Source organism: Miscanthus floridulus, chromosome 3 (assembly GCF_019320115.1).
Source record: "Miscanthus floridulus cultivar M001 chromosome 3, ASM1932011v1, whole genome shotgun sequence".
In the NCBI taxonomy this organism is placed as follows: domain Eukaryota; kingdom Viridiplantae; phylum Streptophyta; class Magnoliopsida; order Poales; family Poaceae; genus Miscanthus; species Miscanthus floridulus.
In genome coordinates, this window is record NC_089582.1 from 33,100,087 (window position 1) to 33,127,635 (window position 27,549).

Here is a 27,549-nt window from a genome sequence, read left to right on the forward strand (position 1 = left end):
ATGCTTGTGCTCTAAATTTCATTACCCAACTGATTCAATTTAACTAAACAGCTTCTGCTTGCTAATGAGGCCCGGCATCTGAAAATAATACTACTGTTCTTTAACTAGACAATCAGGATCCTTCTCAGCTTAAAAACAGTACAAATATCAGTAAAAAGGTCAAGACACCTTTGTTTAGAAACAGTAAGCAAGAGACTAGTATAACAAATTTTTTTCACTTAAGTTTTTTACTTTTATAACCATGGAATCAGAAAGTGTAGACAAGTTATGTAAAACTGAAGTACAGTATGAGTTATCATCTAAAGTACTAGGCCTCATTTGCGCCTAAGTGCGACAAATGCCTCTAACCAATTTAACTTTCAGTCAAGTTTAAATTTTAGCAGTAAATTATCCCATCAACTAAGAGAAACAATGTCACACCCAATTTTAAGAATAAAATGGAGTGCAAAATCTTATGTGCGCCCAGAGATCAGTCACACACATAAGCCGACAAATTATGAATAGTATCATCACAAGTGTTTATTACATCACGAATAGGACAGAGTTATCACATAAATATAGCGGAAATATAACAAAAAGATCTCTCGTGGAAGCTCCATTTATCAGGGACGTCGACTGGTTGACCACAAGTCTAGTAGTCCTTAGGAAAATCATTAGACTCATAGCCATCTGTTACCCATCCGGGATTTTTATCCAAATAATGAAAATAAACAAGCATAAGTATATGTCGTACTCAACAAGTGTAACACGGGGTTCATGAGGCTCAAAAGGCTTGACACAGGTTTAACAACGTTCAGCTTTTAGTTGTCACAATTTTAGTTTAAGAGTAGCAACAAGTTGTTTTCGTTCCCAATGCAAAACACATGATCAATGTAAACATGAATAATGAACAGCATAAACAAACAATACTTAGTGATCATCTATTCTGTAAGGGTTCAAAGGCCGCTCGTGACCGTGAGCACGGCTGATATACCAGTTTTACACTCTGCAAAAGTTGTACACTTTCACTGTGAGTCGTGATACCCATATGCTCGGGTTTATAACTCTCAAAACACTTCCAAGGTGAGCAGGCAGGGGTCACTATGAAGCCTTTTAAAGGTTCGTCTAACGAGTTAGGGCCGCTAGGTTTCTGTGGCCTGCGAATGTAGAGCTCCCCTTCCGACAGGCACAATGACGCGTAGCCTATACACAAACTGATAGAGGCCGCACTATATCCTAGCCGGAACACACCCCTCTTGCGCCATAAAGGTAACCTCTAACAAGCTAGAAAAGGTCCTCATACTGAGCTAAAACCAGAGCCATGTAGCCCTCACAGCTATATTATAAGTCCCGGATGATCACTTACAGATAAGTCCTTAGGGAGAGGAATCTGAAGCATTTAGAAAGTAGCTAAACACTCCAGCCCCATGTTTCCATGTTGCTAAAAAGTCATATTTTGATGTTTATTGCATATACCATTAGTAAAGTTATAAGATCATGGTTTAATTGAGCTCTAGCAAAGCTACCCAAATGCATAACCATAGGTGACAAGGTAATAGTTCAATTCTAGGGAATCCCTATAAAGGTGACACATGCATCATGAATTTGATGAATTAAAGTGATCAGGAAATAAGGATGATCCCATGCTATACTTGCCTTGAGCAAAGTACTCCTGCTGGTCCTGCTCGTCAAAATAGTACCCTGGATCTCCCACGAATTGCTCACCGTCTATATTCGATAATCACAGCAACATACAAGCATCTAGGAGCAATCATGCAAAGCAAACAAAGCTATAGATTAGAACAGTACACCAATAGTATAAAATCAAGATGAAAAGTTTGGAAAACAAATCTACGTCTCGCTACGAACACATAGACGCAAAGATCACAAAAATTGGAGCTAAAACGAAGAAGTTATGAATTAAACAAGATTTCATATAGTAAAATAATAGATTAAATCTAACCTCGAACTTTAAAAGTTGAAAACCTACTTAACAGTAGTATAAACATGTATATTACTTAATTATGAACCTAACGCAACTTGAACGGATCAAATCGGAGTTAAAACGAAGATTTTATGGCTAAAACAAGTTGAGTGGCAAAACTGTAAATAGCTGAAAACGTATTTTCAATCTAACCGAACCAAAATACGCTTTCAAAAGAAAGAAACAGAATCTGGAAAAGACGCTAGGGACGGCGGGTTAATACTGAAATAATTATAAGGACTCTTATGCAAAATTCCAGAATGAAGGGGTATCCTTCATCCTGGGCCGCCGGATTAGAGATGAACGGTCGAGATTGGATCTGGCGATGGGGAAAAAATATCGTCACCGGAATAGGGCCGACGGCGAGGTTGACCGCGGCGGCGCCATGGTTGGCTCACTGGAGCTTCGGTTTTTGGTCTACAATGCTCGGTTCGATGAAAGAGAAGCTTAGGGAGAGATGGGGATGGGGATCTCACCAGAGTCGAAAGGAATGACCGGGAAGCAACAACGGCGACGGCTGTCCCAAGCTTGCGGCCACGCTAGGGCGAGGCGTGGCTGCAGGCTAGCGTGGGCGAAGAGCTTGCGGCCAGGCGGGATAAGGAGGGCGGAGCAGTTCGGGCGGATATTTATGGGGCGGGGGTTACTTGAGAGGCACGACGCCGAGCTCGTGGAGGAGGCGGACACGGCGTCGCCGCAACGGAAATGGGCTGGCGCTGAGAAAGGAAAAAGAAGCAAGCCCGTGCGAAATAGGCCGTGCGGGTGGACTGGGCCAGCAGGCCAGAAGCGGGAAAGGAGAAAATAAATTCATTTTTCCTTTTCTAATTTTTCCAAAGAAATTTCAAAATGAAATTTCAACTCAATTTGAAACCCGACTTCAAACCAAGCAATACAAAATATTATGCAACATCATGAATGCACACTCATGGTCGTTGGCCTATATATTTTTTAATTTAATAAAATTTATTATTTTTTCTAAGTTCAAGTTCCCACAAAAATGCATAATTAATCATTTCCTCCTATTTCAAAAATATGCAAAATTTAGGGTGTTACAATTCTACCCCCTTAAAATGAATCTCGTCCCCGAGATTCAGACGATGCTTACTCAAATAACTGTGGGTATGTTTTCCTTAGATCCTCTTCTCTTTCCCAAGTAGCCTCATCTTCTGAGTACCAATTCCACTAAACCTTACACATCTTTATAACTCGGCTCCTGGTAACTCTTTCTGCCGTCTCCAAAATCCTTACCGGAAACTCCTCATAAGTGAGATCTTCCTTAACTATAAGCTCTTCTAATGGTATCTGGTCCTCAGGTATACGCAAACACTTTTTTAGTTGAGAAACATGGAACACATCGTGCACACCTGACAAACTCTCAGGCAATTCCAACTAATAAGCTACTTCACCCCGTCTCTCTAAAATCTTAAAAGGCCCAATATACCTTGGTGCTAACTTTCCTTTCATGTTAAACCTTTTTCACACTTCTCATAGGTGACACTTTCAAGTAAACATAATCACCTACTTCGAAAACCAATTCTCTTCTCCTAGTGTCTACATAACTCTTCTGTCGAGACTGAGCCACTCTCAAGTTATCTTTGATCATCCTCACTTGCTCTTCTGTGTCTCTTAAAACATCTGGTCCAAACACTTGAGTTTCTCCCATTTGATTCCAAAACAATGGGGTTCTACACTTTCGTCCATACAAAGCTTCGAAAGGTGCCATATTGAGACTTTTCTGATAACTGTTGTTATATGAGAACTCTACATAAGGCAAACTCTTGTCCCAACTTGTACCGTACTGCAATGCACAAGCTCTCAGCATGTCCTCTAGAATCTGACTAATCCTTTTAGTTTGCCCATCTGTCTAAGGATGAAATGTTGTGCTAAAATTCAATTTTGTTCCCAATGAACTATGTACTTGCTGCCAAAAATGAGATGTAAATTGAGTACCTCGATCAGACACAATTTTCTTGGGAACTCCATGTAGACACACTATTCTTTCCATATATAATTGGGCTAACCTTGGCCCATTATAAGTAGTCTTGACCGGTATAAAGTGAGCAACTTTAGTTAACCGATCCACTATTACCCAGATTGAATCATAACCTCTCTGAGTGCATGGTAACCCAACTATAAAATCCATACCAACTTCTTCCCACTTCCACTCAGGTATCTTCATTGGTTGTAGCAATCTTGCAGGTCTTTGATGTTCAGCTTTCACTCTCTGACATGTGTCACAGAAGGCAACATATTCAGCCACATCTCTCTTCAGTCCGTACCACCAACACTTCTCTTTGAGATCTAAATATATCTTAGTACTCTTAGGATGAATAGAGTAAGCAAACTCATGTGCCTCACAAAGAATTGCCTCTCGTATAGCTTTATCCTTAGGCACACATAGTCTTTTCCCAAACCACAGAGTTCCATTGTCATCCATACGAAAACTCGGTGCCTTACCGATCACTATGTTTTCCGCTCTCTTTCAACTTTGCATCCTGTAACTGACCCTTACGTATTTCTTGCTCTAATTTAGGCTTCAACACCAACTCCACTGCATTAGTGACAAAGCCCAAATTTAGTCGCTTGAATTCAGCACACAACTCACTTGACATATGTGCCACTTGCACCTCATTGGCATAACTCTTCCTGCTAAGAGCATCGGCAACAACATTTGCCTTTCCAAGGTGATAGTGTACCTCTAGATCATAATCTTTGATCAACTCTAACCATCGATGCTGTCTCATATTCAAATTTGTCTGAGTGAAAATGTACTTCAGACTCTTGTGATTAGTATAGATGTCACTCTTATGTCCAATGAGATAGTGCCTCCAAATCTTCAGAGCATGAACCACTGCTGCTAACTCCAAGTCATGAGTAGGATAATTTAACTCATGCTTTCTCAACTGTCGGGAAGCATAAGCCACTACTCTGCCTTATTGCATAAGAACACATCCGAGACCTTGACAAGATGCATCACAATAGATCGAAAAACTCTTGTTCAAATCAGGCAAAACCAATACTGGGACTGTAGTCAATCTCTTCTTCAATTCTTCAAAGTTAGCCTAGCACTTCTTGGACCACACAAACTTGGCATTTTTCTCCAACAAAGCTGTCATAGGCTTGGCAAGTTTACAGAAACCTTCTATGAACCTTCTATAATATCCAGCTAATCCCAAGAAACTATGAATCTCTCCCACATTTGTTGGTGGTTTCCAATTCAATACATCTTTCACCTTGCTTGGATTTACTATGATTCCACCATTAGAGACAACATGTCCTAGGAAAGGAACTTCCTTCAACTAGAATTCACACTTGCTTCGCTTAGCATACAGCTTGTGCTCTCTGAGCTTCTGCAAGACCAACCTCAGATGTTCAGCATGCTCTTCTTCTGTTTTGGAGAATACCAATATGTCATCGATGAATACCACCGCAAACTTATCCAAGAACTCCATGAACACCTTATTCATCAAGTACATAAAGTAGGCAGGTGCATTGGTCAAACCAAATGACATAACGGTGTACTCGTACAACCCATACCTCATAGTAAAAGTTGTCTTGGGTATGTTAGTTGCATGAATCTTCAACTGATGATAGCCAGAACGAAGATCAATCTTAGAGAAAACACAAGCACCTCTCAACTGATCAAACAAATCATCAATTCTAGGCAACAGATACTTGTTCTTGATAGTAACCTCATTGAGTGACCGATAATCAACACACATCCTTTGAGTACCATCCTTCTTGTCAACAAATATAACTGGTGCTCCCCAAGGTGACGAACTAGGATGAATAAAACCTTTCTCCTGTAACTCCTTTATTTATTTCTTAAGTTCTTCTAATTCATTAACCCCATTCTAAATGGACGCTTAGCTATAGGTGCAGTTCCAGGTAATAATTCAATAATAAACTCAATGTCACGGTCAGGTGGCATACCTAGCAAATCATCGGGGAACACATCTAGAAATTCATCTACCACTAGGTCCTCCTAGTTGACGCGATCATCAAGCCGGTTCACTGTGGCTGTCGGCTGTGCTTGTATTACAACATCAACACTGATTCTTTCCCCATTCGGTGCAGTCACAACAACCACCTTCTCCTTACACTGAATCATTGCTTGCTGTTGCTTCATCCAGTCCACCACCTTCTCCTTACACTAAATCATTGCTTGCTGTTGCTTCATCCAGTCCATACCCAGAATCACATCAATACCAGATGCTTTGAACACAATGGGGCTCACTTTGAACTCTACCCCCCTTAAGAATAGACTAGTTGGAAGACAACGATATGAAGCTTGCATACTTCCCCCCGGTGAGTTTACTAATATGGGATTTTGCATGGCACATAATGGTATGCTATTGTTTCTAACAAATGCTTATGATATGAATGAATGTGAAGTTCCAGAATAAAAAAGAATAGTGGCAGGGGTTGAGTTGACATTGAACGTACCGAGCATGACTTCTGGTTCCGCAAGCGCTGTCTCTATAGACACATGATTCACCATCCCATAATGTGATGGCTTCTGGTTGCTATTCTGCTTCTGGGGGGTTTGCTGGTTGGGCTTCGCAGGGCAATTATAAGACAGGTGACCTTCTTTACCACAACAGAAGCACTTGCTGGGGGTGCTAGGGGCACTAATCTTCATAGGAGTGTTGTTGGGTGTTCCTTGTCGTGGTGTCTGCTGACCACTCTGCTGCTGAGGACGTTGATTGGCATTCTGCTGCTCGTTCTAGTTGCGCTGGGGGTACTGGCCACGATTCCATTAATTGGGTGGTCTCTGAAACCTCTGCTGGAAGCCTTGCTAAGGATTGGTGCATGGACAAGTATTAGTTCTAGAGGTCTATCCCTGAAGCCTCCTCTTCTTGGCCTCCATCTCCTTGCGCTTGTTGTCAATAACAATAGAGCGATTCACCAGCGTTTGAAAATTGGGGTATGTATTGGACATAAGCTGGAGTTGTAGACCATCATACAAACCCTTGAAAAAGCGGTGTTGCTTATCAGCATCATCAGCCACTTCATTCGGAGCATAACGTGACAACTGAGCAAACTTGTCACGGTACTCAGCGACGGACATAGATCCCTGCTTAAGAGCTCTGAACTCCTCCTGCTTGAGCTCTATCAATCCCTCTGGTATGTGATAAGATCTAAAATTCTCACTAAACTCCTGCCAGGTGACAGGAGGAGCATTAGCGGGACGTCCATACTCAAATGACTCCCACCAGGCTTGAGCTTCTCCATGGAGTTGTCCTGAAGCATACAACACCTTCTGTTGATCATCACATTTTGCTATGTTGAGCTGCTTCTCCACTGCACGAAGTCAATCATCTACTTCTAGTGGATCAGTGGCATGAGAGAACACCGGGGGACGGCCCTTCAAAAATTTACCACGCTTATCACGTGGTGCTCCACCAACCTGTTGGTTCTGCTAATTCTGCACTAACGCTTGCATGAGCTGTGTCTGCACTGCCAGAAGTTGCTCAATTGTCGGTGGCAGTGGTGGTGGTGGATGTGGGGGAACACCTCCATGACCTCGGCCTCTTCCTCTTCCAGACATCTGCTATCCAACACAAATATTCAAAATTTAGAAATTTCCAAGTTAGAATACATTCTGAAAATTTTTTGGACGAGTCTCAACATCAGCGGCTCGTAAAACAGTTATATCTCGAGTTCCAGGTATCCAAAAGAGGCGTACTTTATATGGTTGAAAAGCTTAAGAAACTATATACAACTTTTATTCAGACCACCTTCCTAGATTCTGTCGTTAGGTTACTCAAAAACAGGATACAACCGAAACTGTTTCTAGATTCCAGACTGCGCAGAAACTTTAACTTGAAACAGAGATATCTCACAAACCAGATCAGCTATGAGGGTGATTCCAGAGGCATTGAAAGATACTTAAGTTTAGTTATTCCCATAAAAATTTCATATTTTTTGGTCGTGTAGATTTTAATTGGCATTGAGATAAGGACAGACTGCTCTGAAAAACAGATTCTAAGAGAAAAATATATACCAACCCAACTATTTATTTATTGACCCAATCTTTAATAATCTTAACTATGGAACTTGCGGACAGACCCACAAAGTTCCAGCACTTATTACAAAAAACCAACTCACACATAAACATAATAACAAATCAACTAGGCACACCAATGTTCACTCCACACTAATAGACTCGACTAGACTCAACTTAACTCGTTCTACTATCATTTTATTACATAAAAGGGACTCCAACATCTATGGGCGAGACTTATGGGGTAGCTCCTTGTACATCTTTGGCAAGTTGAGGCACACCCTTTGTTCATCTATCACCTGTCGGTGTCTCTTGATGGTTTTCTACTGTGCCTTTAACTGATCCTCCAGTCGGCGAATCTTTGCTACGGACTCATAGCCAAAATGTACCATCACTTGGGTTGTTGGATCCATGCCCTGTGGGTCCATCATCGCCCATCCCAATTCTAGGTGTTGGTGGGGGAGGAATCGATATTGGTCATTCTTCATATCCTCAAATCGACGACCATAGAGGCCTATGCAAGCTTCAGCGGTTGCATCTTCTATGTTGTCCTCCATGGTAGCACGGTGAGCATTGTGCGCATAGTTTGAATCCAGCTGATATGCATCTTTCTGTTCGTCCTTGATGGTGATGCACACCCTGGTCTTCCAATAGGTGTCTTCAAGAGGGTGTGTATGTTCTTCGCAGACATACTCCATAGCTGCATCCCAGTCACTGTAGTAGGTCTGAAGCATGCTCATGAGTCGGTAATGTGAAATGGAGGATTCACATCCTGGCTTATACCACACCTTTGTCGTCCACCCTAGAGCGGGATCGGCTCATCCTCTTCAATGACGTCTTCCTCATCATCATTCTCAGACATGTGGATGACCTCGACTTCTTCGGGTTCCTCCTGGACTAGCTCAGGCGTAGGTACAGGTGTTGGCGAATCAAATTCTTGTTCCTGGGGTTCCACCTCCTCAGGCTCCATGGACAAACCACGAGGCGGGTAGTACCCTCTAGTGCTGATGCGGACAGTCTTGCTAGCACGACGCATCTACAGAATTAGATTTAGTTAGATTAGATTAGAAGCAATAATTTTTATAATAGAATAAGGCAAAAGAAGCATAAAACTTTAGCAAATAATAAGGGTGAGATAGAAATCATGAAATGAGTGAAGCAAAAGAAGCTAAAACGACCATTGCTAACTAGGCTTGCGTCCTACGGTCAACATGGCTCTGATACCAATCTGTCACACCCAATTTTAAGGATAAAATGGAGTGCAAAATCTTATGTGCGCCCAGAGATCAGTCACACACATAAGCCAACAAATTATGAATAGTCTCATCACAAGTGTTTATTACATCACAAATAGGACAGAGTTATCACATAAATATAGAAGAAATATAACAAAAAGATCTCTCGCGGAAGCTCCATTTCACAGGGACGTCGACTGGTTGACCACAAGTCTAGTAGTCCTCAGGAAAAATCATCATACTCATAGCCATCTGTTACCCATCTGGGATTTTTATCCAAATAATGAAAATAAACAAGCGTAAGTACATGTCGTACTCAACAAGTGTAACACGGGGATCATGAGGCTCAAAAGGCTTGACATAGGTTTAACAGCATTCAGCTTTTAGTTGTCACAATTTTAGCTTAAGAGTAGCAACACGTTGTTTCCGTTGCCAATGCAAAACACATGATCAATGTAAACATGAATAATGAACAGCATAAACAAACAATACTTAGTGATCATCTATACCATAAGGGTTCCAAGGCCGCTCGTGACCGTGAGCATGGCTGATATACCAGTTTTACACTCTGCAGAGGTTGTACACTTTCACTGTGAGTCGTGATACCAATATGCCCAGGTTTATAACTCCCAAACCACTTCCAAGGTGAGCAGGCAGGGGTCGCTATGAAGCCTTTCAAAGGTTCGTCTAACGAGTTAGGGCCGCTAGGTTTATGTGGCCTGCGAATGTAGAGCTCCCCATCCAATAGGCACAATGACGCGCAGCCTATACACTAACGGACAGAGGCCACACTATATCCAACCCGAAACACACCCCTCTTGCGCCAGAAAGGTAACCTCTAACAAGCCAGAAAAGGTCCTCATACTAAGCTAAAGCCAGAGCCATATAGCCCTCACAGCTGTACTGTAAGTCCCGGATGATCACTTACAGATAAGTCCTTAGGGAGAGAAATCTGAAGCATTTAGAAAGTAGCTAAACACTCCAGCCCCCTGTTTCCATGTTGCTAAAAAGTCATATTTTAATATTTATTGCATATACCATTAGTCAAGTTACAAGATCATGGTTTAATTGAGCTCTAGCAAAGCTACCCACATGCATAACCATAGGTGACAAGGTAATAGTTCAATTCTACGGAATCCCTATCAAGGTGACACATGCATCATGAATTTAATGAATTAAAGTGAATAGGAAACAAGGATAATCCCATGCTATACTTGCCTTGAGCAAAGTACTCCAGCTAGTCCTGCTCGTCAAAATAGTACCCTGGATCTCCCACGAATTGCTCACCGTCTATATTCGATAATCACAACAACATACAAGCATCCAGGAGCAATCTTGCAAAGCAAACAAAGCTATAGATTAGAATAGTATACTAACAGCATAAAATCAAGATGAAAAGTTTGGAAAATGAATCTACGTCTCGCTACGAACACACAGACGCGAAGATCACAAAAATCAGAGCTAAAACGAAGAAGTTATGAATTAAACAAGATTTTCTATAGTAAAATAATAGATTAAATCTAACCTCGAATTTTAAAAGTTGAAAACCTACTTAACAGTAGTATAAACATGTAGATTACTTAATTATGAACCTAACACAACTTGAACAGATCAAATCGGAGTTAAAACGGAGATTTTATGGCTAAAACAAGCTGAGTGGCAAAACTGTAAATAGCTGAAAACGTATTTTCAATCTAACCGAACCAAAATACGCTTTCAAAAGAAAGAAACGGAATCTAGAAAAGACGCTAGGGACGGCGGGTTAATACTGAAATAATTATAAGGACTCTTATGCAAAATTCTAGAACGAAGGGGTATCCTTCATCCTGGGCCGCCGGATTAGAGATGAATGGCCGAGATTGGATCTGGCGGTGGGGGAAAAAATATCGTCGCCGGAACAGGGCCGGCGGCGAGGTTGACCGCGGCGGCGCCATGGCCATCTCACTGGAGCTTCGGTTTTTGGTCGACAATGCTCGGTTCGACGAAAGAGAAGCTCAGGGAGAGAGAGGAGGGGATGGGGATCTCACCGGAGCCGAAAGGAATGACCGGGAAGCAACGACGGCGGCGCGGCGTTCGATGGACGGCGATGGCTGTCCCAAGCTTACGGCGGCACTAGGGCGAGGCGCGGCTGTGGGCTTGCGTGGGCGAAGAGCTTGCGGCCAGGTAGGATAAGGAGGGCGAAGCAGTTCGGGCGGATATTTATGGGGCGGGGGTTACTTGAAAGGCACGGCGCTGAGCTCATGGCGGAGGCAGACACGGTGTTGGCGCGCGGCGTAAATGGGCCGGCGCTGAGAAAGGAAAAAGAAGCAAGCCCGTACGGAAACAGGCCACGCGGGTGGACTGGGCCAGCAGGCCGGAAGCGGGAAAGGAGGAAAGAAATTCATTTTTCCTTTTCTAATTTTTCCAAAGCAATTTCAAAATGAAATTTCAACTCAATTTGAAACCCGACTTCAAACCAAGCAATACAAAATATTATGCAACAGCATGAATGCACACTCATGGTCGTTGCCGTTGGCCTATATTTTTTTAATTTAATAAAATTTATTATTTTTCCTAAGTTCAAGTTCCCACAAAAATGCATAATTAATCTTTTCCTCCTATTTCAAAAATATGCAAAATTTAGGGTGTTACAAACATGCCTCTGGTTTGTGCCTAACGGTAATCAAAACTCTAGTAAATATGCACCCATAAGAATTTTAAAGCAAGGAACGTATTTGAAACCAAAAGAATGCAGGAAGACAAGAAGATTACAAGGGCCACCATTTGTTGGTGTAGTTGTCTTGTTTATAATTGAATGGGCTGCATCATGTCTATGGGGGACCAAGCTCTCACCAGTTCCAACCTGAAGTAAATATGCACTCATGAGAGCTACAAAACATGGAACATATTTAAAATCAATTATGCCTGCTTGTAACACTGGAAAACAACAATATCTTAATATTAGTAAATATATCAAGGCCTTGGTAATTGTAGGATGATCTCTTGAACTTAGACATGCATGCTGGATGAGACTTGTCCTATAAAGCTTTGTAATTTCAAGGTACAGAGTACCAACACATCAACTCTGTAACGATGCCATATGTTCCTGACTGTGATGAGACTTCAGAAAACTCTGGGAACTCAGTCCCTGTCTGTTTCATCCACAGGTCTGTTTCAGCCTTAGGCGGGATGAAAGAAACAAGGCCCTTAGGCAGGATGAAAGTATTGTATGTTGTTTCAGCCTGAAATCAACCATACGGCAGGCTAGTCCACATTTGAAAATTTTGGTCAGTTTTCATTGAATGATTACCATAAGTCTTACAAGCTAAAAGTTTACGACAATTAAACATCATAATTCATTGGTTCTCAGCCAACATCCAACTTTCAATGTTCCTCAACGGTTGAACATTCCTTCCCAGACATGTACTCATGTATTAGAGAATGGAAAATTATTGATATTTTTTTCTGGTGACCATAACAGCTACATGAACTGCCGCAGGAACCAAACCAACCAAACAAAGAAAAAATAACAGTAGTTTGATTGCTTAAAGTCACCATCTATGTACTATGTACATCAAATGTCCTGACCAAACCAACCAAACAGTAGTGTATTGACCACTCAATACACTACTGTTTGGTTGGTTGGTGTCATAATCTATGTACATCAAATGTCAAGATTGACCCCTCAATACACTAACAATCACCTGTGATACCAAAGCAAGAGGGTTCTAGAAATAGAAAAGGGAGTAAAGAATATAAACATGCAAACCATCATATAAGGTTTCAAAATGAAAATGAATGGACAGTTGTTTGATTGTTGATGTGGGAAGTGGGAATGGGAATTATTGGCAGAGGTTAATTTAATTTACTGTTTGGTTTGAAGGTATTGTTGTATCAGGTTGTTTGTTACCATGGAAACTCAAAAACAATTTCAAGCAGAAATGGAAACAAAGGGTGTGTTTGGATCCTAGACTAGCATTTTCTTCTCAACCCCCAAGCAAAGCTTAGTGTTTAAGAAATAGGGTTTAGGAAATTTCCTCTCCTAGACATATTTTAGAGCAAATAAGCTAACCAAATAAGCTAGCCCCCCTGGGCTACTTTGTCACACCCAATTTTAAGGATAAAATGGGGTGCATAACCTTATGTGCGCCCAGAGATCAGTCACACACATAAGCCGACAAATTATAAATAGTATCATCTCCAATGTCTATTACATCATGAATAATACAGAGTTATTACATAAGTATAGCACAAATAATAAAAAGATCTATCGCGGAAGCTCCAATTCACAGGGACGTCGACTGGTTGACCACAAGTCTAGTAGTCCTCAGGGAAATCATCATTCTCAAGGTCATCTGTTACCCATCCGGGATTTTTATCCAAATAATGAAAATAAACAAGCGTGAGTACATGTCGTACTTAACAAGTGTAACACGGGGTTCATGAGGCTAAAAAGGCTAGACACAGGCTTAACAGCGGTCAGCTTTTAGTTGTCACAATTTTAGCTTATGAGTAGCATCAAGGTGTTTCAGTTCCCAAAGTAGAACACATGATCAAATGTAAACATGAGTAATGAATAGCATAAACAGATATTACTTAGTGATCATCTATTCCATAAATGTTCCAAGGCCGCTCGTGACCGTGAGCACGGCTGATATACCAGTTTTACACTCTGCAGAGGTTGTACACTTTCACTGTGAGTCGTGATACCCATATGCCCGGGTTTATAACTCCCAAAACACTTCCAAGGTGAGCAGGCATGGGTCACTATGAAGCCTTTCAAAGGTTCGTCTAACAAGTTAGGGCCATTAGATTCACTTGGCAAACAGATATAGAGCCCCCCTTCCCGATGGCACATTAACACGCAGCCTATACACATAAGGCCAGATGCCGCTCTATACCCGATTCGGCAAGCCATTCTTACGCCAATGAAGGTAACCACTAACAAGCTAGAAAATGTCCTTATACTGAGCTAAAGCCAGAGCCATGTAGCTCTCACAGCTGTACTGTAAGTCCCGGATGATCACTTACAGATAAGTCCTTAGGGAGAGGAATCTGAAGCATTTAGAAAGTAGCTAAACACTCCAGCCCCCCTATTTCCATGTTGCTAAAAGTCACATTTTATGTTCATTGCATATACCATTAGTCAAGTTACAAGATCATGGTTTAACTGAGCTCTAGCAAAGCAACCCATATGCATAACCCATAGGTGACAAGGCAATAGTCCAATTCTAGGAAATTCCTAACAAGAAGACACATGCAACATGAATTTAATGATTTAAAGTGAATAGGAAACAAGGATGATCCCATGCTATACTTGCCTTGAGCAACGTACACCTGCTGGTCCTGCTCGTCAAAGTCATACCCTTGATCCTTCGAGAACTACTCACCGTCTATACTCGATAACCACAGCAACATACAAGCATCTAGGAGCAATCATGCAAGGCAAACAAGGCTACAGATTAGAACAGCACACCAACAGCAAAGAATCAAGATGAAAAGTTTGGAAAACGAATCTACATCTCGCTATGAACACGCAGACGCGAAGATCACAAAAATCGGATCTAAAACGGAAAAGTTATGGTTTAAACAAGATTTCTTATAGACAAATAATAGATTAGATCTAAGCTCGAATTATAAAAGTTGGAAACCTACTTTATAGTAGCATAAACGTGTAGATTACTTAATTACGAACCCAACGCAACTTGAACGGATCTAATCGGAGTTAAAACGAAGATTTTACGGCTAAAACAAGTTGAATGGCAAAACTGTGAATAACTGAAAACGTATTTCAATAAAACCGAACCAAAATACGCTTTTATAAAGAGAAAACAAAATCTGGAAACGCACTTTGGACTGCGGGTTGAATCTGGAATAATTATAAGGGTGTATTTGAAAAATCAGCATCGAAAGGGTATCTGTAGATCTGGGCCGTTGGATTAGAAACCGACGGCTAAAAATCTATCCGGTGAAAATAGAAAGAGAGAGAGAGCACCGGAACAGTGCTTCGGCGGCTTGAGCTACGGCGGCTCCATGGCCAGCGTGCTGGAGCTCTCCAACCTCGACCTCCAGTGCACCATTCGATGAAATAAAAATACGGGGGGAGAGAGGAAGGAACGGCGAACTCACCGGACCCGAGCACCGAGAGCGAGAGGCAGTTGAGGCAGTCCGGAGCGAGTTGGCAGCGGAGGTCGACGGCGGCGCTGGATCGATGCTCGGCTGCGGCGGCTGGGGTGAAAAAACGAATGCTAGATGGGATAGGGGATAGAGGAGGGGTGCGGGCGCTATTTATGGGGACGGAATTCCTTGGGCGCGACGTCAAGGAGACCATGGCCGAGGCGGACTCAATCGGCGACGGCACAGTGTCCGCCTGGAACACGAACAATGGGAAGGAGATGGGTCTGACTCATGGGCCCGACAGGTCAGCGGCGGGGAACAGCGCTTGCGCGAGCGCGGCTTGCGGCTGGGCGCGTGACTGGGCCGGGGATGCTGATCTTCGGCTTGCGGCGCGGGGCCGATGGTGCTGGGCTACGCGAGCTGGGCTGGCTCCAGAGCAAAGCCGAGCGGGCCTCAGCGGGTAAGAAGCAAAGCAGGCCGGTGCGGGGAAGAGAAGGCCACAGCGGCAATAGCAGGCCTTCGGGCCTAAAAGAAGGAGGAGAAGAAAGTTATTCTTTTCTTTTTCGAATTTTTCTTCAAAGCAAGTTCAAAATGCAATTTCAACTCAATTCGAAATCCGACTTCAAACCAAGCAATTCAAAATAGTATGCAGTGGCATGTATGCACATTCATGGTTGTCGACCTATATTTGATTTTATTCCTAATAAAATTATTATTTCCTAAATTCAAATGCCCATAAAATGCTTAACAAATCAATTTCCCCTATTTACAAATGTTGTAAAATTTAGGGTGTTACAATTCTACCTCCCTTAAAATGAATCTCATCCTCGAGATTCGGATGATGCTTACTCAAATAACTGTGGGTATGTTTTCCTCAGATCCTTTTCTCTTTCCCAAGTAGCCTCATCTACTGTATACCGATTCCACTGAACCTTGCACATCTTTATGACTCAGCTCCTTGTAACTCTTTCTGCCGTCTCCAAAATTCTTACCGGAAACTCCTCATATGTGAGATCTTCCTTAACTATAAGCTCCTCTAACGGTATCTGTTCCTCAGGTACATGCAAACACTTCTTTAGCTGAGACACATGGAACACATCATGTACACCTGACAAACTCTCAGGCAATTCCAACTGATAAGCTACCTCTCCACGTCTCTCTAAAATCTTGAAAGGTCCAATATACCTTGGTGCTAACTTTCCTTTCATGTTAAACCTTCTCACACTTCTCATAGGTGACACCTTCAAGTACACATAATCACCTACTTCAAAAACCAATTCTCTTCTTCTAGTGTCGGCATAGCTCTTTTGTCGAGACTGAGCCACTCTCAAGTTATCCCTGATCATCCTGAATTGTTCCTCTGCATCTCTTAGAACATCTGGTCCGAACACTTGAGTTTCCCCCGTTTGATTCCAAAACAACGGGGTTCTACACTTTCGTCCATACAAAGCTTCGAAAGGTGCCATATTGAGACTTTTCTGATAACTGTTGTTGTATGAGAACTCTGCATAAGGCAAACTCTTGTCCCAACTTGTTCCATACTGCAACGCACAAGCCCTCAACATATCCTCCAATATCTGATTAATTCTCTCAGTTTGCCCATCTGTCTGAGGATGATATGCTATACTAAAATTCAACTTGGTTCCCAACGAACTATGTACTTGCTGCCAAAAATGAGATGTAAATTGGGTACCTCGATCAGACACAATTTTCTTGGGAACCCCATGTAGACAAACTATTCTCTCCATATATAGCGCAGCCAATTGGGGTCCAGCATAGGTAGTCTTAACCGGTAAGAAGTGGGCAACCTTAGTTAACCGATCTACTATTACCCAGATTGAATCATAACCTCTCTGAGTACGTGGTAACCCAACTATAAAATCCATACCAACTTCTTCCCACTTCCACTCAGGTATCTTCATTGGTTGTAACAATCCTGCAGGTCTTTGATGTTCAGCCTTGACTCTCTGACAGGTATCACACAAAGCAACATATTCAGCAACATCTCTTTTGAGTCCGTACCACCAATACTTCTCTTTTAAATCCAAATACATCTTGGTACTTCCAGGATGAATAGAATAAGCAGACTCATGGGCCTCACGAAGAATTGCCTCTCTTATAGCCTTATCCTCAGGCACACACAGTCTTTTCCCAAACCACAGAGTTCCATTGTCATCCATACTAAAACTTGGTGCCTTACCAATCACTATGTTTTCTGCTATCTCCTTCAACTTCGCATCCTGTAACTGTCCCTTACGTATTTCTTGCTCCAATTTAGGCTCCAACACCAACTCCACTGCATTGGTAACAAAGCCTAAATTTAGTCGCTCAAATTCAGCACACAACTCTCTTGACATCGATGTCACTTGCACCTCATTGACATAACTCTTCCTACTAAGAGCATCGGCAACAACGTTCGCCTTCCTAGGATGATAGTGTACCTCCAAATCATAATCTTTGATCAACTCTAACCATCAACGCTGTCTCATATTCAGATCTATCTGAGTGAAAATGTACTTCAGACTTTTGTGATCAGTATAGATGTCACTCTTATGTCCAATGAGATAATGCCTCCATATCTTCAAAGCATGAACCACTGCTGCTAGCTCCAAATCATGAGTAGGATAATTTAACTCATGCTTTCTCAACTGCCGAGATGCATAAGCCACTACTCTGCCTTCTTGCATAAGAACACATCCAAGTCCCTGACGAGATGCATCACAATAGATCGAAAAGCTTTTATTCAGGTCTGGCAAAGTCAACACTGGGGCTGTAGTCAACCTCTTCTTCAACTCTTCGAAGTTAGCCTGGCACTTCTCGGACCACACGAACTTAGCATTTTTCTCCAATAAGGCTGTCATTGGCTTAGCAAGCTTAGAGAAACCTTCAATGAACCTTCTGTAGTATCCGGCTAATCCCAAGAAACTACGTATCTATCCCACATCTGTTGGTGGCTTCCAATTCAGCACATCTTTCACCTTACCGGGATCTACTGCAATTCCACCGTTGGAGACAACATGACCAAGAAAAGAAACTTCCTTCAACCAAAATTCACACTTGCTTCGCTTGGCATACAACTTGTGTTCTTTGAGCTTCTGTAGCACCAACCTCAGATGTTCAGCATGCACTTCTTCTGTTTTGGAGAATATCAATATATCATCGATGAACACCACCACAAACTTATCCAAAAACTCCATGAACACCTTGTTCATCATGTACATAAAGTAGGCAGGTGCATTGGTCAAACCAAATGACATAACAATGTACTCATATAAACCATACCTCATAGTAAAAGCTATCTTGGGTATATCTGTTGCACGAATTCTTAATTGATGGTAGCCAGAACGAAGATCAATCTTAGAGAAAACACAGGCACCTCTCAACTGATCAAACAAATCATCAATTCTAGGCAATGGATACTTGTTCTTGATTGTAACCTCATTGAGTGACCGATAATCAACACACATCCTCTGAGTACCATCCTTCTTGTCAACAAATATAACTGGTGCTCCCTAAGGTGACGAACTAGGACGAATAAAACCTTTCTCCTGTAACTCCATAATTTGTTTCTTAAGTTCTTCTAATTCTTTAAGCCCTATTCTATATGGACGCTTAGCTATAGGTGCAGTTCCAGGTAATAATTCAATAATAAACTCAATGTCACGGTCAGGTGGCATACCTGGCAAATCATCGGGGAACACATCTGGAAATTCATCCACCACTGGGTCCTCCTTGTTGCCGCTATCATCAAGCTGGTTCACTGTGGTGGTTGGCTGTGCTTGTATTACAACATCAACACTGATTCTTTCTCCACTGGGTGCGGTCACAACAACTACCTTTTCTTTACACTGGATTACTGCTTGTTGTTGCTTCATCCAGTCCATACCCAAAATCACATCTATACCAGATGCTCTCAACACAATGGGGCTCACTTTAAACTCTACCCCCCTTAAGGATAGACTAGTCGGAAGACAACGATATGCAGCTTGCATACTTCCACCCGGTGAGTTTACTAAAATGGGATTTTGCATGGCACATAATGGTATGCTATGGTTTCTAACAAATGCTTGTGATATGAATGAATGCGAAGCTCCAGAATCGAAAAGAACAGAAGCGAAGGTTGAGTTGACATTGAATGTACCGAGCATGACTTCCGGTTCAGCAAGCGCCGTCTCGGTAGACACATGATTCACTTTTCCCGTGTTGGGTGCTGGCTTCTGATAGCTGTTCTGCCTTTGAGGGGTTTGCTGATTGGGCTTCTCAGGGCAATTGTAAGAGAGGTGACCTTCTTTGCCACAACAGAAACACTTGCTGGGGGTGCTAGGGGCACTAGTCTTCATAGGAGTGTTGTTGGGCGCTCCCTGTCGTGGTGTCTGCTGACCACTCTGTTGCTGAGGACGTTGATTGGCATTCTGCTGCTGGTTCTGGTTGCGCTGAGGATACTGACCACGATTCCATTGACTGGGTGGTCCCTGAAACCTTTGCTGGAAGCCTTGTTGAGAATTGGCACGTGGACGTGTATTGCTCCCAGAGGCTTGTCCCTAAAGCCTCCTCTTCTTGGCCTCCATCTCCTTGCGCTTGTTGTCAATAACTATAGCGCGATTCACCAGTGTCTGAAAGTTGGGGTAGGTGTTTGACATAAGCTGGAGCTGCAGACCATCATACAGTCCTTTGAGAAAGCGGCGTTGCTTATCAACATCATCAGCCACTTCATTCGGAGCATAACGTGACAACTGAGTAAACTTGTCACGGTACTCAGCGATAGACATGGATCCCTGCTTCAAAGCTCTAAATTCCTCTTGCTTGAGCTCTATCAGTCCCTCTGGTATGTGATAAGATCTAAAACTCTCTTTGAACTCCTGCCAGGTAACAGGAGGAGCGTTGGCAGGACGTCCATACTCGAATGACTCCCACCAGTCCTGAGCTTCTCCCTGAAGTTGTCCTGAAGCGTACAACACCTTCTGCTGATTATCACATTGAGCTATGTTGAGCTGCCTCTCTACTGCACGAAGCCAATCATCTGCTTCCAGTGGATCAGTGGCATGAGAGAACACCGGGTGACGGCCCTTCAAGAATTCACCACGCTTATCACGTGGTGCTCCACCACCCTGTTGATTCTGCTGATTCTGCACCAACGTTTGCATGAGCTGCGTCTGTATTGCCAAAAGTTGTTCAATAGTCGGTGGTGGTGGTGGTGGATGTGGGGGAACACCTCCACGACCTCGGCCTCTTCCTCTTCCAGACATCTGCTTATCAAATATTCAAAATTCAGAAATCCCCAAGTTAGAATACATTCTGAAAATTTTCTGGACGAGTCTCAACAACAGCAGCTCTGTAAAACAGTCATATCTCGAGTTCCAGAAATCCAAATAGAGTGTACTTTATATGGTTGGAAAGCTTACGAAATTTTATACAACTTTTATTCAGACCACTTTCCCAGATTCTGTCGTTAGGTTACTCAAAAATAGGATACAACCGAAACTGTTCCCAGATTCCAGACTGTGCAGTAACTTCAACTTGAAACAGAGATATCTCACGAACCAGACCAGATATGGGGGTGATTCCTGAGGCATTGGAAAGGTAATTAAGTCTAGTTATTCCCATATCAATTTCATAATTTTTGGTCATGTATTTTTTTATTTGGCATTAAGCTAAAGGAAGACTGCTCCGAAAAACAGATTCCGAGAGAGCAAGATGTAACAAACCCAACTATTTATTTATTGACCCAAACTTTAATATTCTTGAATATGAAACTTGCGGACATGCCTACAAAGTTCCAGCACACATTACAAAGATCCAACTTATGCATAAACATAAGAACAAATCAACTAAACACACAATGTTCACACCGCACTAAAAACTCGACCCAACTCGACTCACTCGTTCTACTATCGTGCTATTACATAAAGAGGGACTCCAACATCTAGGGGCGATACTTATGAGGAAGCTCCTCATACATCTTTGGCAAATTGAGGCACACCCTTTGTTCGTCTATCACTTGCTGGTGCCTCTTGATTGCCTTTTGCTGAGCCTTCAATTGATCCTCCAATCGGCGAATCCTTGACACAGACTCGTAACCAAAGTGTACCATTGCTTCCATGGTTGGATCCATGCCTTGCGGGTCCATCATCGCCCATCCCAATTCTGGGTGTTGATGAGGAAGGAATCGATATTGATCATCCTTCATAACCTCGAATCGGCAACCACGGAGGCCTATGCAAGCTTCAGTGGCTGCATCTTCTATGCCGTCCTCCATGGTAGCGTGGTGACCATGGTGTGCGTAGTTTGAATCCAGCTGATACGCACCTTTCTGCTCATCCTTGATGGTGATGCACACCCTAACCTTCCAGTAGGTGTCTTCAAGAGGGTGTGTATGCTCTTCGCAAGCGTATTCTACAGCTGCATCCCAGTCACTGTAGTATGCCTGAAGCAAGCTCATGAGTCGGTGATGTGAAATGGAGAATTCACATCCCGGCTTATACCACACCTTTATTGTCCACCCCAATGGCGGAATCGGCTCATCCTCTTCAACAATGTCTTCCTCTTCGTTTTTGGACAAGTCAATGATCTCAACTTCTTGAGGGTCATCCTGGGCTGGCTCAGGTGTGGACTCAGGCATTGGCGGTGTTGGCGAATCCAATTCCTGTTCCTGAGGTTCTTCCTCCTCAGGATCCATGGACAAACCTTGTGGCGGGTAATACCCCCCAGTGCTCATGCGGGCAGTCTTGTGGGCATGAGGCATCTACAGAATTAGATTTAGTTAGGTTAGATTAGAGCAGTAATTTTCATAATAGAATAAGGCAAAAGAAGCATAAAACTTTAGCAAATAACAAGGGTGAGATAGAAAGCATGAAATGAGTAAAGCAAAAGAAGCTAAAACAACCATTGCTAACTAGGCTTGCGTCCTACAGTCAACACGGCTCTGATACCAATCTGTCACACCCAATTTTAAGGATAAAATGGGGTGCATAACCTTATGTGCGCCCAGAGATCAGTCACACACATAAGCCGACAAATTATGAATAGTATCATCTCCAATGTTTATTACATCATGAATAATACAGAGTTATTACATAAGTATAGCACAAATAATAAAAAGATCTATCACGGAAGCTCCAATTCACAGGGACGTCGACTGCTTGACCACAAGTCTAGTAGCCCTCAGGGAAATCATCATTCTCAAGGTCATCTGTTACCCATCCCGGATTTTTATCCAAATAATGAAAATAAACAAGCGTGAGTACATGTCGTACTTAACAAGTGTAACACGGGGTTCATGAGGCTCAAAAGGCTAGACACAGGCTTAACAACGGTCAGCTTTTAGTTGTCACAATTTTAGCTTATGAGTAGCATCAAGGTGTTTCAGTTCCCAAAGTAGAACACATGATCAAATGTAAACATGAGTAATGAATAACATAAACAGATATTACTTAGTGATCATCTATTCCATAAATGTTCCAAGGCTGCTCGTGACCGTGAGCACGGCTGATATACCAGTTTTACACTCTGCAGAGGTTGTACACTTTCACTGTGAGTCGTGATACCCATATGCCCGGGTTTATAACTCCCAAAACACTTCCAAGGTGAGCAGGCAGGGGTCACTATGAAGCCTTTCAAAGGTTCGTCTAACAAGTTAAGGCCATTAGATTCACTCGGCAAACAGATATAGAGCCCCCCTTCCCGATGGCACATTGACACGCAGCCTATACACATAAGGCCAGAGGCCGCTCTATACCCGATTCGGCAAGCCATTCTTACGCCAATGAAGGTAACCACTAACAAGCTAGAAAAGGTCCTTATACTGAGCTAAAGCCAGAGCCATGTAGCTCTCACAGCTGTACTGTAAGTCCCGGATGATCACTTACAGATAAGTCCTTAGGGAGAGGAATCTGAAGCATTTAGAAAGTAGCTAAACACTCTAGCCCCCTGTTTCCATGTTGCTAAAAAGTCACATTTTATGTTCATTGCATATACCATTAGTCAAGTTACAAGATCATGGTTTAACTGAGCTCTAGCAAAGCTACCCATATGCATAACCCATAGGTGACAAGGCAATAGTCCAATTCTAGGAAATTCCTAACAAGAAGACACATGCAACATGAATTTAATGATTTAAAGTGAATAGGAAACAAGGATGATCCCATGCTATACTTGCCTTGAGCAACGTACACCTGCTGGTCCTGCTCGTCAAAGTCGTACCCTTGATCCTTCGAGAACTGCTCACCGTCTATACTCGATAACCACGGCAACATACAAGCATCTAGGAGCAATCATGCAAGGCAAACAAGGCTACAGATTAGAACAGCACACCAACAGCAAAGAATCAAGATGAAAAGTTTGGAAAATGAATCTACGTCTCGCTATGAACACACAGACGCGAAGATCACAAAAATCGGATCTAAAACGGAAAAGTTATGGTTTAAACAAGATTTCCTATAGACAAATAATAGATTAGATCTAAGCTCGAATTATAAAAGTTGGAAACCTACTTTACAGTAGCATAAACGTGTAGATTACTTAATTACGAACCCAACGCAACTTGAACGGATCTAATCGGAGTTAAAACGAAGATTTTACGGCTAAAACAAGTTGAATGGCAAAACTGTGAATAACTGAAAACGTATTTCAATAAAACCGAACCAAAATACGCTTTTATAAAGAGAAAACGAAATCTGGAAATGCGCTTTGGACTGCGGGTTGAATCTGGAATAATTATAAGGGTGTATTTGAAAAATCGACATCGAAAGGGTATCTGTAGATCTGGGCCGTTGGATTAGAAACCGACGGCTAAAAATCTATCTGGTGAAAATAGAAAGAGAGAGAGCACCGGAACAGTGCTCCGGCGGCTTGAGCTACGGCGGCTCCATGGCCGGCGTGCTGGAGCTCTCCAACCTCGACCTCCAGTGCACCATTCGACGAAATAAAAATACGGGGGGAGAGAGGAAGGAACGGCGAACTCACCGGACCCGAGCACCGAGAGCGAGAGGCAGTTGAGGCGGTCCGGCGCGAGTTGGCAGCGGAGGTCGACGGCGGCGCTAGATCGAAGCTCGGCTGCGGCGGCTGGGGCGAAAAAACGAACGCTAGATGGGATAGGGGATAGAGGAGGGGTGCGAGCGCTATTTATGGGGACGAAATTCCTTGGGCGCGACGTCAAGGAGAGCGTGGCCGAGGCGGACTCAATCGGCGACGGCACAGTGTCCGCCTGGAACACGAACAAGGGGAAGGAGATGGGTCTGACTCGAGGGCCCGACCGGTCAGCGGCGGGGAACAGCGCTTGCGCTAGCGCGGCTTGCGGCTGGGCGCGTGACTGGGCCGGGGATGCTGGGCTTCGCCTTGCGGCGCGGGGCCGATGGTGCTGGGCTACGCGAGCTGGGCTGGCTCCAGAGCAAAGCCGAGCGGGCCTCAGCGGGTAAGAAGCAAAGCAGGCCGGCGCGGGGAAGAGAAGGCCACAGCGGCAACAGCAGGCCTTCGGGCCGAAAAGAAGGAGGAGAAGAAAGTTATTCTTTTCTTTTTCGAATTTTTCTTCAAAGCAAGTTCAAAATGCAATTTCAACTCAATTCGAAATCCGACTTCAAACCAAGCAATTCAAAATAGTATGCAGTGGCATGTATGCACATTCATGGTTGTCGACCTATATTTGATTTTATTCCTAATAAAATTATTATTTCCTAAATTCAAATGCCCATAAAATGCTTAACAAATCAATTTCCCCTTTTTACAAATGTTGTAAAATTTAGGGTGTTACATACTGCCAAATGGACTCTATTGAGCAGCAAAGAAGTTTTGATGTAATTAGGTGAGGAAGGCAAAACTTGTATTCAACATGACTAGCATTCTGGTATCTCAGAAAGGTACCAAGAAGTACAAAAATTATTGCTTGAAACTGGTATCTAAGATACCAAAAATTGTATCATACCTTAGGTGCCAAATAATGGTACATCCTACGTTATAATTAGTGGTACCTCTACACAGATAGTAAGGAATCTCAGGAACATATCAAACAAAAACTACAAATATTGCCTTATATACCCTTCGTATGACTCTGATTCTTAGTCTCATTAGGGTACCAGATAAACATTTTCCTAGGAACTATGTTTCTGATTAGGTGTTGAAAACCTTCATGCACACCGTAAATGTCAACATTTCAGAGTTGCATACAATGTAGACTTCTTAGGAACACAAGTGAATGCATGCATGAAATATGATTCTTTTCTACAAGACATCTAGCTATCTAATAGTGCCTTAAGCTTGAAAGTAATTGCAAGTATAGGCCAAAAGGAGAAGTTTGAAGCAAAAAGGTGTGGAGAGCCCTTGCAAATAGCTTTTATGGAAAGAACATCAATTTAAACCTAGACTGATAAAGAAATAGATACATAAAAAACATTGGCAGTTAACTTAAGCAGTATTCGGTGAATAAATTCAAACAAGGACTTGCAAATCCATTTTGCCTCCATCGAGAAAGAAAATAGACACATGAAACCAAATTGCAGTGATTTCCATGAAAATAGTCACTACTCGAAGAAGAAAAAAAGATAATACCAGGCCTCTCAGGGTTCAGATTACTCTGGTGAAGAGTAGCCTTTAGATCAATAAGCATTTTGTATCCTTCAAGATGAGCCTGCTGCAGACAATCAGTTTTTAGGATAAATAGAACGTCTTTGTAGCTAGAAAGGGACATTTCACAAATATGAGGACTGGATGAGAGCTGTACCTTTGTCGACCTGCTTGCTTGCCTGCCTGTTGGTGATGCAGACATGCAGCCACAGGCCCCACACAACTGGTGTTGTGCTACAAATTGTCTTCGTTTCCTGCAACAGTAAGATGGAGTCTAGAGAAAGCCAAAAAGGTATGCCATTTTTCCATTAACTTACAAGTACTCACCGGTTACTGAAGACACACACAACCTTTGCACCACTACATAGAAGCATCAATGAGAACCATTATTGCAGTAGAAAAATTCAGCTGGAAAAAGATACAAGTTAGAATCAGCTCAGATCACTTTCAACATGGTGCTCAGTTTGTAGAGGATCGAATAATTAATCCGATGTTGAAATCATCCTAGACAAGAATCTACTATGTAGCATTGCTTGCACATGAATTCCAGAAATATAATTCCTACAAAACAAGACATAGATAGAGACGTTCCCACACAGTATTTTAGCTAATTTTTCAGCAGTATGATACTACGCACTTGATGCTCTACCATTTATAACGTCAGTATTCATATTGAACTTCTGATCTGCTGCGAAGTCCACATCAAAGTTTACCCATAAATATACATTAACAGTTACTTATGCTTCCAATATTTTTTGCAAAAAATATTGAAGTTAGTAGGCATGTATACACTTGTAATTAGATCAGATCCGGATGCAAATAGTCAAATAGCTTAAGTTAGGGTTAGTTACTTATATAAGTTAACAGTTCCGATAATTTTTGCAAAAAAGAAGAAGTTAGTAGGCATGTGTACACTTGCAATTAGATTAGATCCAGATGCAAATAGCCAAATAGCTTAAGTTAGGGTTCAGGTGCTGACTTCGCACAATAGCAAGATAGATGTTTAAAACAGAGAGAAAATAATGATGCGTACCCAGGAACTAGATCAGTCCAATTGCAATCCATAGCACAAGCAAATCAGAGAATCATTGTTTCATACTCCTGTGAAATCCTAAGTTAACACTTTACCCACTGAATCCACAAATCAATGTAGATTTTGGGACAAATCGAACTCTCACCTCAGTTCTGGAGGAGGGTGCTGCTGAGCATGTGCCTGTGCCCTGCGGGTACCGTGTCCTGGCCTGCGGGTGGCGTGGACTCGGGCGGCATGGCCTGGCCACGAGCCAGCGTCGGGGTGGGCGGCCTGGGGAGGAGCCAGCGACGCACGAGCCTGGACGCGAGTAGGAGGGGGGGGGGTGGACTAGGGAGTAGCAGCCCCGGTGCGGCGGCCGCCGGCGTCTGGCGGGCTCTAGCGAGTGGAGCGCTCAGGTGTCAAGCACGGGAGAGATGAGATGAGAGAGAGAGGGGAGGGGATAAGGGAAAAGGGGATTTTTTTTGTGGGGAGAGGAGAGTCTAGGTTCTTTTGTGGGCCAAACAAAAATCTGCGAGCAAGCTTGATAGAGGTGGGGCACGCGAGCTTAGCATGGGGCCCATTTTCTTTAGCGTCAGATAGATTGACAGTATACTTGGCTTTAGCGACAGACGGTTCAACGCTAAATATGAATACCTATAACGTCAGACACTTAATCGCTAAATAA

The 27,549-nt window shown here is 42.7% G+C and overlaps 1 protein-coding gene across 4 annotated transcripts; it reads right to left on the reverse strand.

The window, feature by feature from the left end:
• On the reverse strand, positions 1-27,315 carry LOC136545398 (uncharacterized). Of its 4 annotated transcripts, XR_010781019.1 has the most exons (7): positions 27,031-27,315; positions 26,886-26,953; positions 26,180-26,260; positions 26,010-26,106; positions 25,838-25,919; positions 23,454-23,558; positions 22,313-22,487 (listed from the first exon to the last, which is right to left on the reverse strand). XR_010781019.1 is itself a non-coding variant. In XM_066537417.1 (6 exons), exons 2-6 carry the CDS (start codon positions 26,224-26,226, stop codon positions 22,450-22,452), a joined length of 366 nt encoding a protein of 121 aa, XP_066393514.1. In that variant the 5' UTR covers positions 26,227-26,260; positions 27,031-27,315; the 3' UTR covers positions 22,313-22,449. The 4 variants fall into 4 exon arrangements, 2 of the variants coding, with proteins under 2 accessions (XP_066393514.1, XP_066393513.1); XM_066537417.1 differs by lacking the exon at positions 26,886-26,953 and having other exon boundaries at positions 25,838-25,916; XM_066537416.1 differs by lacking the exon at positions 26,886-26,953.
• Between the last annotated feature and the right edge of the window lie 234 nt (positions 27,316-27,549).